Source organism: Pseudonaja textilis, chromosome 2, assembly GCF_049901715.1.
Source record: "Pseudonaja textilis isolate UNSWEBS1 chromosome 2, rPseTex1.2, whole genome shotgun sequence".
In the NCBI taxonomy this organism is placed as follows: domain Eukaryota; kingdom Metazoa; phylum Chordata; class Lepidosauria; order Squamata; family Elapidae; genus Pseudonaja; species Pseudonaja textilis.
Window position 1 is genome coordinate 161,751,914 of NC_141991.1, and position 14,648 is coordinate 161,766,561.

At 38.0% G+C, this 14,648-nt stretch overlaps 1 protein-coding gene across 3 annotated transcripts in view; it reads left to right on the forward strand.

Moving 5' to 3' along the window:
- CLCN1 (chloride voltage-gated channel 1) overlaps positions 1 to 14,202 on the forward strand; it is a 68,170-nt gene extending 53,968 nt beyond the window's left edge. Inside the window, exons 17-23 of one of the 3 annotated variants that reach the window (XR_015742075.1) lie at positions 718 to 929; positions 1,399 to 1,495; positions 4,346 to 4,428; positions 6,239 to 6,277; positions 8,109 to 8,209; positions 10,063 to 10,149; positions 11,896 to 14,202. Coding sequence is in view for 2 of the 3 variants with exons in the window: in XM_087926270.1 (XP_087782396.1) it covers positions 718 to 929; positions 1,399 to 1,495; positions 4,346 to 4,428; positions 6,239 to 6,277; positions 8,105 to 8,209; positions 10,063 to 10,149; positions 11,896 to 12,132 (860 nt within the window). In the remaining variant the exon portion in view is untranslated. Of the gene's footprint in view, positions 1 to 717; positions 930 to 1,398; positions 1,496 to 4,345; positions 4,429 to 6,238; positions 6,278 to 8,104; positions 8,210 to 10,062; positions 10,150 to 11,895 lie in introns of all 3 variants that reach the window. The other 2 variants (XM_087926270.1, XM_087926271.1) reach the window with 2 other exon arrangements.
- Positions 14,203 to 14,648: the final 446 nt, after the last annotated feature.

Consider the following 14,648-nt stretch of genomic DNA (forward strand, 5'->3'; position numbering starts at 1 on the left):
CTTCTCTACAATGGAACCTCAATAGTTGGTTCAGAGCTATATTCTGAATTTGTTGAATGTTTCAAGAATGCGCATGTCTAGGCTGAGGAGAAGTAGTGTGGACAAAGCAGAAAGTAGATATGCCCAGAGTGTCTTAATTTCTAACTACTTTTTTATATAAATAGATTCCTGCCATGTTTCCTCTCTTCCATTTTCTCCATTTCTAAAATTGAATTTCATTTAATGCACTTCTCTGAGTCTTCTCATATGAAAGGAATGCTGCCTACTGTTAGATTCTTTCTCATTGGGAAACAGATCAGTTTTCCAGAGTTCTCCAAGCTCTTCCAAATATATGGAAATCTGCTGTTCTATAACATATGATGAATCAGCCTTCTGAGATGTAGTCATTGATATTTTTCAATTTTCCTCTGACCTGTTTTCCTACAGCCCAGACCTGATACTAGCCATGTTTAAGAGAGTTATGAGGTGATTGTGAGATGGAAATCTCCTGGAGTTACCTTCCTAAGATATGGCTGGAGCTTATAGTTTAGTTGTGTTCTTAGAATAAAATGTATCTAAAATCATAAGACAACCCAGAGACATTATTAACTGTTCTTCATAAAGGTGTAAGGATCATCATATAAAATTGATTCATAAGCTGAAGATCTGTCAAGTGACTCTCTGATCATCCCTGAATTTTAGACCTTAGATTTTCTTATTTGCTTTCCCCGTCTCTAGATTCCATGATTCTAATGGGCTCCGTGGAGCGAACTGAGCTCCAGGCTCTGCTGCTCAGACACCTCAGCCCAGAGCGACGCCTGCATCTTGCCAGGGAGATGCCACAGAAACTGATTGAAGCATCTTACGATGGACACCAGTGGAAGCATGAATCATTCGCTTTTGTGGATGAGGATGTGGATGAGGAAGAAGAGGACAAGGGAAAGATTGAGGTAGTGAATGTGGGGATTAAATTAATAAAAAAACAATAGTGGAAAGAAGAAAAAGAAAGTGTAATTAATGGGGCATAGTGACTAGGTAGATGAGATGTGAAACAGGAAGTCTTAAGTTCAAATGTCAGAGCACTGAGTGCCACTAAGGAAACTGCAATTCACCTTGGGTCTCCAACCTTGGCCACGTTAAGCCTGGAGGACTTGAACCCCTAGAATTCCCAGCCAGCTGGCTGGGGAATTCTGGGAGTTGAAGTCCTCCAGGCTTAACTTGTCTAAGGTTGGAGACCCCTGCCTTAGAGCATCCCCTTTGCAGCATGGGAGAAATAGCTGCTTCTGCTGAAGAGTTCATAAGGTTGCTGAAATAATATATATAATAATTTTTGGAGAAGCAGCAGATTTTTAAAAAAAGTATTTATGAAGAGAAATTCTAATTCTTGCTTTATTTTATTTTCTATAATATTTTCCACAGCAGCCTACGTTAACCCCTGATTACCCAGAAGGACCTAATGGGCCAGTGACTCCTCACAAGCTAGTGGCAGAGGCACCAACACCTCCACAATCTCCAAGTACTGTGTCTTACTGGTCTTTTGTGGTGGGATGTGATGGCCAATATTTGAAGACTTAAAGGGACTTTTCTAATTGGGTTATGGAATATGGGAGGGATGAGAGACTTCATTTGGATTGTTGGAGAGTGTACAGATGTCTGATATCAACTTGCTAATATTTACTTTGAGGGGAACAGAAAGGCAATCATAAAAGAAACAAGATGTTTATGCAAGTACAGAATGCATTTGTATTAGAGGTATTTGTTGTAATTAAGAGATGAGAGCTCCTAAATTGGAAGTTATGTCACACAATTAAGTTATACAGTTTATCCCTCCATACCTTTTTTCATCCACTTACTCATGCATTAGACCACCAAATAAGGCTGTTTAATATTATGAGGATTTTATACAGTATTTCCACCCACCAGGTTATATGACAGAACTTCCTATTCTTCTAATTCATCATGGCTTTATCTCTCAAGGTCACCATTCCATAAACATAGAACCAAAAGGCTACTGATTTCTTTAATGAGTGTTGTCTGCTTTGCCAGGCGTATTTCCTCAGGGTTATTTACATTTTTAATACATTTACAATGAAAACAAAATAAAATATCATAAAGCGTTTAAAGTAAAAGAATTGCAGGATAGTTTCAGTGCAAAGCCTTTGGAACCTCCAAATATGTCCACATATGTCCAGGTTTGCCAGATTTATTTTAAAAGAAGAAAAAGGAGAACTGGCAAATCCAGGTTGCTTTCAGATAGGGGACACCTAGTGCTACTAACGAAAAAGCACAGGACAGCCATTCCATCTCCTCCTCCTTAATGTTTTCCATCTGGAAAGAAAAATGCCAAAACAACTGCTAGGAAAATATAGGGGGATTATTGAACACATGGGGGAGGACACTTCATCAGACTCTGCATATTTTATCTTGAATAAGACAAGAACAAGTGAAATAGATAACACTTCTTGACATATAACTTTGTTAGGTCCACGTACTTTTCTAGGTACATTCTGTTTCAAAATGAAGCGTGAATTTGCCAGACATCAGTATTATAAAAACATGCATAACAGGAGATTGGCATTTGATCTCTGTTAAATTTGTGCAGTAAAATATCACAGTTTATTCTTCTGTAATACCAGAATCCTCAGCATGGTGCTTGGGGTGACTATGTATGCCTGTCTACAGGTCCCATGGGCACCCCAGGTCCTCGAAGGCCAGTTTTGTTAAAATTCTTTGAATTAAAAGAAAATTATTGGGAAGTAAGGCTGCTCCAAAACAATAATACCACCCTTGAGATTAACCTAAGGTTTCAGCAGGTGTTTTGGGGGCCTAGTGTTATCCCCAGAGATTTTCTTAGAAAATAGTTTATTGGGATATATACAGCCCAGGGATTTGTTCATATTTTGGTATATCCTTATTTTATGATTGGTCATAGCAACCTTTGAATGAGAGTCCCTATAATGTATTCTCAGTTCCAAGGGTAGCTATTATCTATATTTGGGGTACTTACTCACAAGCATGTTAGCATGAAGAATGGAGCAGAGTGAGTCCACAATGCTCCACAATTGAAGGTAGGAAACTGCCCCATTGGATCAGGCCAAAGTCTCTATAACAGGGGTGTCAAACTTGCATTGAAATGGCGGCATCAAGTGACATATCATGACTCTTCCCCCCTTTGCTAAATCAGGCGTGGGCATGGCCAGCATGTGATGCATCTGGTCCTCAGGCTGCGAGTTTGACAGCCCTGCTCTATAGTCTGGCATCTATTAATAATCAAGTAGATCTGTCTTTCTTAATTTGCCCAATCCTGCTTTCTTTCAAACTTCTCCCTCCCTACTTTTGGTATAGAAGCCTAGAGCTTATTGGCTCTTGCAATCAATGCATTTTACATTTTATTTCCTACATCTGTTTAGACAGTGTGAAATTGTCATTCGTTTCACACAATTCTACACAAGGTCCAGACAATATCAGAAACCATCTACATTCACCCCAGGTTTTCTCATCCTTCTGCTATTTATTTCTTGCTGCAGCTAATCCATTCAGGAAAGGAGCAGGACAACAGTACAATCTCTTTCCTAACTTCCTATATGAAAATGTATACCCCTATTTGAGGCATGATCAGCAATTGGGTATGGTTGGAAGGAAAGGTGTAGTTTGATAAGGAAGGACATATTAGATATGTCCTTTCTCAATATTCTATCTGCATTTCCAACTTCAAAGTCATTTCATATTCTCCACTGAAGATCCAATCTTTAATCACGTTTAGCACAACTAACAAGCAGGGAAAAATTAGCCAGTATGGTTTTGAGACAAACTATAAAACTGATGTGTTTGGGTTGTCTGATTTAGAGCCAATTATAAACTGATCATGCTAGATTAGATTCCCAAGATTCTCTTATTATAGCCAGTGTCAATAAAAGTAGTTTTAACTTTTCTGTGGAGTTTTCATGGCCTGGTCTACCTAACAGGCGTGGCAGCCATCAAACACCAAATGCTTAGTTGAAAGAATAATATAATCTAAATATAATTGAAGAATTATATTTAGATGAAGCTATATTGTTTCAGTTTGGCTTTATATTGCTCTACTATAGAAAATATACATTTTATTACCTTACAAATCAGAAGTGATGCAGTGGCAACCTAATGTGCATGCATTATTGAAAGGGTAGGGAAAAAAGCATTGCTACTGGTTAGCCAGAAGTGTCTGCAGAGTGTAATTCAAAAGATCATGATGGCAGCCACAACATAAAAATGGGTGAAGCTTTGACTGTAGGTTGTGGCTGCCATCTTGATTTTTTTTTTTTTAATCATACCTGCAGACAGCCCAGTGGTCAGCCATTTCATTCCTTGCATTTTTCCCTTCTCACAGCCGGAAGATGTTGGCAGCTGAGGAGACTTATGGAGCTACTTCTTTGTCTCAGCCCATCCCCCCAGGGAAAAAGCACCGAGCAGGTTTGAACAAGAAAGCTATCCTATGCCTAAATAATTTTGGGAAAAAAGTTCTGATTGCTATCAAACCCTGAGAAAATAGCATTTTTAGAGTCAGGAGTGGGAGGGAAATAAAATAAATTAAATTTCTCAAAATGAAGAACCGGATAGCTCAGAAGTCCATGTGGGCACAAATCTACAAGTGAAAGAGAAGTGAATATGTGCACTCCATGAGCTTTAATCTTTGCTATCCTGCACAAATTTTGTAGAATTCTGGAATGTTTTTCCTATTGCAGTACCTTCTGTTCCATTCTTTTGGACAGTGTTTGTAGCCTCAGGCTGGAATATGACAGGGAACTTTCCTCCTTTGAAGGACTTTCCCAATTACTTGGAATTACTTTTGAACCTAACATTCCAGACAGCCCTTTGCACTGCCTTTGGCTGGACTGGCTGGGATGAAGAGGGCAGGCAGGACATCAAAAACTTACATAGTAAAAGTGAATGGAAATGTTATGGTTTTGGACAGTCTGTTTATATTCCAGACAGACCTTGGATACACAACATACATACTTCATTATGGTAATGAAATAGGTTAGCTATGCAACACTGATATTCTATAGTCATTTATCAGTGTTTTACCCTTGTCTCTTTTTCTTAATAGGGTTGATCCCTTTAGGCAAGAAAACTTAAAATAGCAAGGGAAGCTTAGCATTAATCCTGACCTTTTGCGGCCAGATATTTTGGAAGATGTTCAGTACCAGAACTGACCTATCCCTGTTCATTCATCCCTGAACTGTCATGGCATGAGCACAGATGTTTTATACATTAGCATGCATATCTATTTTTCAAATGTATTTTTAAGCCAGACTTCCAAACCACTTGAGAATACCGTATGTTTTCCATCTTTGTGTCATTGTATTTCTTTGAATGGAACGGATAAGGATGATTTTCTGCTATTGTTTAGTGATAGAAATTGATGAATTAACTGCAAATTGTTTTTCTTTATTATTTTTTTAAAAAAATCTGTACGCCTACACTACCGGACTGCTTTTGAGGTTGTGAAGGGGGAGGGGTGAAGAAGCAATTCTTCACCCCTCCCTCTTCTAACAGATAATATCACTGCCTAGGAAAAATTCCTTTGCAGATTAATATACTACAATCCTCCTCATTGATTGTTTGAATTATTATAGTAAAGTCTTTCTTCAAATAATAGATTTCTTTGTTACAAACATAAGAATCCTAAAACTGCAACAGGAAGAATGATAAAAGGGTATTTTGGAATTCTGGTTCATTTATTTGTTTATAAAAATTACACAAGCACATGTACGTCACAAAGGTGTGCACAGTCAGAGCATTGTATTTAAGAAAGTAAATGGAGTGAAAGGAAACGGAAGATGTGGGGTGGACCAAGTACTCAGAACCCAAGTTTATCTCTGTCCTTTTGTGAGAATGTGATAGAGTTCATTTCATTGGAGGAAAAGACTAAAAAGAACTAAATTGAAGTTCCTCTGCATTTCTATAAGGAATAAAAGCAATTATATAAAACAAAGGAATATAGCTTTGAGATTCACCAGATATTGTTTTCAAATTTGCAGGGATGGAGGACAATAAATTTTATTTTAGAAACTGTAACCCAAGAAGCTTAGAATGCATGACCATATCATATGCACCGACTTGCTTTCTTTACCCATGTGCCAAATCTCATAATACATACAGTGCTCATTATAGCAATGGTGTTAGGGAAGAAGCAACGTTTATGTCCTGAAAATGAGAATTGGATTGAAGCTTTGTTGCCTTTCTTCTGATCTTGGAACTGATTGCTTATTCCTTTCAGGATTCAGCAGAGGTTGAAGACCCAATGAAGACAGAAGAGGTACGTTTGGAAGTAAAGCAGAAGCCGAAGTTGAGGGGGTTGATATGTCGTGCCAGGAGATTCCATGAAAGAACCATATGATTATTTTAAAACAATCACAAGATTATTTATCCATTCTCCACTATAAAATGTGACTTTTGAAAACTTCTCTTATTTTCTCTGCAACAACTATACTGTCATATATGCTGCTATCAGTATGCGTGGCACCTCAGACAACAATGGGCAAAAATATGATAGCCTGCAAGAAAAAGTTGAAAGTTAAAGGGGGAAGATGTGTGTTACTACACTAACTCTACCATTGTAAAGCATTGCATAAATAATTTTTCAAAAATATATTTGTACTTAATAGGCTTATGACAAAAAGTACACTGTAATATCATGCTTATAACCTATGTGTGAGCTGCGTGACTCATAACTTAAAGAAAACAGGGAATATTAATAACGCCACATAGTTGAGAGATACCCAGTAGTACTGCAATTGCAGGTTTTAGTTGGTGTTGGGGATGTTCACTTTCATCCAGTTTTTTTAATCTATGGTGGTACACAGGCTCAGATTTTTGTTTGATGAATGCTGTGGACAGCCCTAAAGTTGCATGACTTTAAAACACTGGAGGAGAAACTGAGTAGAATCTACTTCACTTTGCTGGAGTAAATCAGATCATTTCTGTAGTCCCAAGGCTTTGCTGAAGTGAATTTGTGTTGTTTTGTCAGGCCTGGTAAGTAACATACTCCTGGAAGGGTCCTTGGTGCTCTCTGGGCTTGTGCTTTTACAGACATTTCATTGGAATTTCATTTTGCAGCAGCCAGCATGATGAGTAAAAACCATATGATTAAATGGAAAACTAGGACTTTGCAAATGAAAAGTATAGGAGAATGTGTTGGGCAGGGGTGGGATTCAAATTTTTTAACAACCAGTTCTGTGGGCATGGCTTAGGTGGTGGGCATGGCTTAGGCAGTCATGTGACTGGCTGGGTGTGGCCAGCTTAACATCACTCACATTGAGGCATGCATCTCCTCGCCTGGCCTCTCATCACTGTGGGGATGCTGCAACAGTCGTAAGTGTGAAAAATGGTCAAGTCACTATTTTCAGTGCCATTGTAACTTTGAATGTCACCCCACACAAGCAAAGTACCAGCAAAGGAGGGGGAAAAAACTCCAGAGACATTCCTGAGACAGGAAGTCTAGTCCTGCCAAGAATAATAAGGGTTAACAGAGAGGCAGTTTATGTAAGCAACACCAGAATGTTTCCTTCCTGCCTCCCTTACAGGATTAGGCCAATAATTTCTTCTAACAACCGGTTCTCCGAACTGCTTAGAATGTTAACAACTGGTTCTAGAGAATAGGTGCGAACTGGTAGAATCCTACCCGTGGTGTTGGGACACATAGTCTTTGTTCTTAAGAGAGCCTGTATAATGTCTGTATGAGTGAGAGTCCGTACAGTATACATGTAGACCTCGTTCCTGATTTCATTAGAGGATGGGCTTCAGAAATTAAAACCAAAATATTCATGGAAAAAGGAATCTTTGAGAAGGAATGTAAATGTAAAGAAAATGTAAAGTGTACTGAGAGGAGTAAGAAAAAAATAATAAAAATACAGTGTTCGCTTTAGGAAAGAGGTTGGTTTCAGATTCCTGTTAGAAATGGCTTTGTAACTGGTCCCTTTTGGATCCCAGTCAACCAAGAAGTTAGAAGAGGAATTGGACAAATTGGGAAATGTACCCAAGACAAGTAAATCATGCTATCCCATTGGCTAAAATAAGCAGCCTGGGAAAGTGGTTGGTGCAAATTATTTCTCTGAACTTGTGAACTCTTTTTTTCCTGTGTCAGATAGAAGTTTGGGAGCAGGAGGAGCTTGAGAAAAAGGTATGCTTCAGCAGCTGCCGCATAGATCCTTCTCCCTTTCAGCTGGTTGAGAGAACATCGCTGCATAAGGTGGGTGCTGCATTTCCTTGCTATCCAACTCTACCCCAATCAAGGTCTACACCTTCTTCTGATTTCATGTTCTCTTTATATTTCTTGATCTTCAACATATGGTGTGATCTTGCTTAAGCTTAACCTATCAGAACTAGTAGGGCTCTCTGTATATAGTATGGCCTTGACGATTCTTCTCTAATTTTACTCTTTCACACAAGACAAAGATACAGAATTGGGCTGAATCAACAAAATATAGACTTGTTCTCTTTTCTTCAGTTCCTTCTTGCTTCCTCTTCCCCACCCGCAGTTCCTGCCAAATTGTCTTACTATCATATATATTTTCTTTTCATCCGTCTCTTTTCCATTGCAAGTCACCACCTTGCCACGCAATTTTGCAAAGTAGACTAAGAGTTTTCAATGTGAAGCTAAGCCTCTAGAATTTGAATGAGAAAAATAGCATTAAAAGCAAAAGAACCACCCCAATGTTCAATTTGTTTATTTGTTATCAATCTTGCCGGTTCTGTATCTTATTACTACCACCCTTAGCTTGTGCTATTAGCAGAAAATTTCATCTAAGAAGCAGTGGTATTTCTTTAGACAATCTTGTCTACTAAAAAGATTTCTGTGTGGAGGAAACGGGGAGTTGGGCTACTATTTAATCTTTGCAGGAGCAAATTTCCTAATAAAATTGGGAACAGAAATTGTTGAATAAGTTGTTTTTTATTCTCAATGTTGTTCCAATGCATAACTCAAAATAAAGAAGTTAATAACAATGCTTCTTATGAATATGAACCATCAATAAATATAAAATTGAAGAAAACCTAATTAGAATTTTTATGTTTAATCAATTCCAAATTTTTCAATCTATGTATAAGGTGCCCTTTTTTAATTAGGTAGCAAGGTTTTGTTTAATATATGCACATCTGTGATTAGGAGTGATGGGCCATATTATAGCACAAAGATCTTGCTTATTTCCCTGTCTTTCAAAGAAGAAAAGTCTTGGTCTCACCTAAAATGATACTTGCAAGGATATATACAAAATCAAAAGGCATATTTTCCTTTTTACCTCATTTGATTTATTCAAGTTTACAGTACAACCCGGTTTTACTAAAATCTAATTTTTTCCAAAGAGTTTATGACTATCCATGACCCTTCTGAGCCGTGGTGGCTCAGTGGTTAGAATGCAGTACTGCAGGCTGCTTCTGCTGACTGCCGGCTGCCAGAAGTTTGGCACTTCAAGTCTCATCAGGCTCAAGGTTGACTCAGCCTTACATCCTTCCAAGGTGTTTAAAATAAGGACCCAGATTGTTGGGGGGGGGGCAATATGCTGACTCTGTAACCTGTTTAGAGAGGGCTATAAAGCACTGTAAAGCACTATATAAGTCTAAGTGCTATTGCTATTCTATATTCCTCTGAATTCAGAAGAGTTTAATTCCATTTATATCCCATCTAGATGAACTTTCCCTGCTTTTGCTACCTGAGAGTACCCTTAGCATGCTAGCACACAAGATAAAGATAATTTAGTCTGCTAGGTCATAGGTTATGTAGAATCGGAAAATTATTTAAACCATAATCTTTTATTTATTTTGTGTATGTATACTGCATTACTATGTAACTCACTATCAGTTGACTTGGTGCAATTTGTTTTTTAATGCCAACAAAGTATTGCTTTATGTTAATCGGACAAATGGATCTCTACTTCTAACTGTTCCAATTTCAAACATAAAGGTTTCATATTTTGCTTCAGGTTTATTCATGCTAATATGGGTAAAAAAAATCCTACCATTCTCAACCTGTGTCAAATTCTCCATGAGTTTGCAATGGTTGGTCTGTTTTATTTGTTAATTTATCTTAATTTCTCATTTCTGTAGACACATACCTTGTTCTCATTGCTAGGACTCACCAATGCCTACGTAACCAGTATGGGAAAACTAAGGGGTGTGATTGCACTGGAAGAGGTAATTTAAATCATGTTATCTTTGTATTTTGTCTGGTTGAGTCTTGCTTGAGAGTACAGAAAAGGTCTAATGGAAAACCCAAACTGGGGAAAAAAAAGATTGTAAGGGGAGTACTACTCCTTATACACTACTTACACCTCACTCTTATCATTCCTTCTGAATTCCTGATGGTACCTTCTCAGTCCACATTTAGAAAAGACATTTAAGACTTTTTCTCTTCCATTTAGTTCTATTTTACATTTCATGTATTCTTTTAATACTATCAGTGACATATAACACAACTCCCCTATGGACTTTAGGTTCAGTTCCCAGAGTTTTCCATCCAAAGCCAGCAAAATGTAACTTGTACCGGTAGTATCAGTAGCTGCAAAAAAAAGTAATGTGTGTACTATTTAATTTTATTTTCATTAAGTTTAAATTGAAATGCAATATTTTATTTTATTCTGGCCTCTATTTCTTTTTCAGACTTTCCTAATTTTTGAAGTGTACTCACTTGAAGTCTTAGTACACCCTTGCTAAAAGTTGCAAAATCTGATATAATATACCATCATCTAGTCTACAAGAGGAATCCCAGTTTAAAACCTCTTAACATTCAGAAGAAAAACTATCTTTAGTCTTATTACGACTTTATTGGCTATGAAGCCAACTGGATTGTGGCGTTTTCCAAGAGGAGAAATTAGGTTGTGGACTTGAGTTGAATTTATACATGCTTAACTTCCATGGCTTTGTCTTCTTCCAAAGAATCTTGGAACCTTTTGGTTTGTGATGGTGCTATGTATTTATTTGCCATTTCCTTCAAAGGAAATTTGTTCTCTAGGATGGAGATAATGGCTATTGAACCCCTTACTTCATGTAAATGTACTCGTCAGTATTTTTTGTAGAACAGTCATTTTCAGCACACTCTCCAAATTTCCAGCCATCGCTACTTGAAGACACCAAGTTGGGGGTTAAAAAAACACCCTATTGTACTGTAAAGATAATCAAGGTTTCCCCCCTTCCTTGAGCATTTATAAACTTCTGACTGATGAGCATCTCATTTGCTTATTTTCTCCCTTTATGAAGGACAAAAATAGCACATAGTAGTAAATATCAGAGTTGAGTTCTGTCTGGAACTTCAATCCCCTCCCCTCCAAGCAGCCCATTTGATGCCTCCAATGCCTCATGTATTAGGCAAGGATAAAAATTGGGGCTCTCTCTGCATTTATTTTGTTTAAGAAATAAAATAGGTGCCTTAGCTTTTGCAGAGTTAGAGCAGCTAGTTTTACCTTAAAGACCCAGCCTCCCCCAAATTTTCTTATGGAAAGTGTTAACTTTGGTAAATATTTCCAAATCTTACTTTGTGTACTCTGCTGAAATTCATATGTTGTAGTAGTCTATGAATGAATGAATGAATGAACGAACAAGCGAATGAGGAAAAAAGGATTAAAAGGTTTTTGGTCTTGCCTATTTTGGTGACATTGTCATGTGATAAGGCACATCTAGCAAGATCCAAAAATGTGGTCCTTAGGATGAAAATGATTGCCCTTCTGGTCCATGGAAACTATATTGTCTTAGTCTTCCATCCTTCCGAAGTGGGTAAAATGAGGACCCAGATTGTTGAGGGCAATATGCTGACTCTGTAAATCACTTAGAGAGGGCTGCAAAGCAATGTGAAGTGGTATATAAATAAGTGCTATTGCTATTTTGATTGAGGAAGGGTATCTTTGTGCAACTTGCTTGTTAATTCTGTGTCTCTCAAACTCCCAGCTCCAGAAAGCTATTGAGGGGTCTACACGTACTGGGGTCCAACTTCGTCCTCCTCTTGCAAGTTTCCGTGATGCCGCTCAGACTTCAAGCAGCAAAGAGCATACCAATTGGTCGACAAAGATGTGGAGCAAAGGTACCAGTGATACAGTCACTGGGAAATCTGCATTGGACTCAGGACCAGAGAACTCAGGGGGTCCTAGTTCCCCTGTCGCACAGCAGTCTTCCCTTCCCAGGTAAAGAAAAGAGATTCTCTCTGCTTCAGATGCTGATATAGAATTGGAGGACATAGAAATTTCTGGCCCAGCTGCTGAGAACATCTCAGACATACTCAAGGATTTGTGCTCCAGAAACCTGGAAGAGGACGAGAAGGATGATAATGATATGACAATATAATTGCACCTTGGAAAAAAATTACCTCATCCTTCAGCATAACCTGCCCACCATACTTACATTTCAAGGAAAGGCTTGTGACCTGCTTTGCTGGTATCAATGGAAGACCATTCATGCTGGAGAACTTGTGTGGCTATGTGGACTGGCTTTCCTCTGCCATTTTCAGTGGGATGCAAGAAAGACATGAAAAGCAAATGGGTGGAAGGATCCTACCCTATATCCTCTAGTTTTGCATCCTTTGATTATGATCCCTGTGTGTGGGGGCACATGGTATGGCCCCGTTTTCTGTAGGGATATATTCCAAGTGTTCTTCAGGTAAATCTACCACTTATATCATCATTCAGCATGTCATGACATTAGCCTGGTGGGGTAGTCCAGACAAGAAGTGTAACCAGGAGTTCTAACTCTTAACTTCATTGTAAGGTTGCCTTAAGAGAATCTTGCCAGAGTGAAAGTATTTCTCCCCTCCTTTTTCCTTGCCAGAAAACCAGGGAAGATCTCTTCCGAAAAGTTTTCCACGCCCTACTTCCATCTGAGGGCTGTCTTTTACACTCTGGCTGTCCAGTCTGTGGCTTTTCCTCCTGTTTCCAAAGGTCACTCCCACATGCCCTTATGTATGGCCATCTTCGTCCCTTTGAGGTGTTCTGATCTGAGGGAGGGTCAGAAAACTTAGCCCAGGCTCAGTCCTGATGTAGAGAACTCATCCCAATTTGTAAACAAAACAGAATATGACAAGTGCTTCATACCCCCTTTTGTCTTTTTGCAGTGTCTTTTTGTAAAAATAAACTCCAATCTATGTTCTACATGTGAAACTAATTCACCCCCTCACAAATTCTTCTTTTTGTCATTATAAGCTTAATATCTATTATTTCTACTAATTTGCACATCCTTGTCCTAAAAAAAATCTCCCATATATTGAAATATTCCTCCGATACTTGTTGCTGGGGTAAAAATACTAGAAACAAGTCTGACTGAGGATATTATCACCAAAGTATACTTGACTAAGTAATAAAGTAACTGCTGTTAATCCAGATAGTTCCCCATCTTGCCTATGCAGGCACAATCATAAACCTTCAATTCTACCTGTAGTGATGCATTTGTCAGAACATTAGTTTGATTGAAGACTTTGGAAAAAAAAAATCAAACCAGAAGGGGAACGTCAATGAACTCTAAATGCTGATGAGCCAAGGATTCAAATTAAGGCTGTATAAATATCACTTACATCTTAAATATCCTACTGTTATTACTTGAAAGAAATTTCTACAAATGCTGTCTTAAACATATTTGTACCTGATGACTAAAAACTGATGTGAGAAGAAATTGATGTGTTGAGAAGCAGCATCAGTAAATGAAAGAAGGGGTGGCATTTCTAAGGATATATCTGCATTTCTTCCTTGTACTGTGTAACTTTTATACAAATCTAACAATATTGACTCTTTCCAAAGGAATCCCTAAGAAGAGGGTAATAAGAAATAACAAGCACAACTAAACTTAATGATTGTTAATTGGGTTCAATAACTCATTGGAAATATATGGCACATAACCAAATAAGAAAAATCCTTGCTTAACCTAACCTCTTGCACCTATAATCAATTCTTGTTTCAGCCATTGCACTCAGACTGTAACTCTGTGCTGTGTCACTAGTACTGTACAGTACCAGTAGTATATCATCAGCCACTCAGTACAGATGTGTTAATTGTTTGAACTAGTGTTTCTGAGCAAGATTTGGTCTAATAAATGGAGAAAAAAAATGTTATGATGATAATGGTAATGATTTTACAAAAGGTTTGTCAGAACCACATTGGAAAGGGTTTTTGTTGGGAATCATGTCAGTGTCTGAGTGTTTTGAGGCAATTTGATAGCCATGTCCCAAAGTGCCTATTCAAGACCGATTAAATGCAGATCAGCTTTATCTAATCACTGTTTAGTAATTCTTTCAACAAATACACAATTTGCTGGTATATACATTTTAGTGCTGATTTCTATTCGTTTGTCACCAGAGGGATACTGGCTGTTTGGAACAGTACTTTAACAAAATCCAGAATTTGGGATACATATGACAGAATCCAAATTCATACTGTCATACACTTAAGGCAAATCATTGCCAGTTTCTTTGATTGTTCCATGTCTGAGTCAAAATGGATATAGGTCTGTAAATCATTGGATTTGGATTCTGTCATTCATGTGCATCAATAACCTACGAAATCAAATGAGAATGCAAACAGGGCTTGTTCTCAGTTAAGCAATAAGCAGGAAAACCTGTCAAAAGCACAGAAATTATTCATTTTGTTTTTGTTGTTGCCCCACAGCTTCTGCTTCTCCAGTGTTACAAGCTGTAACATCTGGGCATCCTTTACTCTACC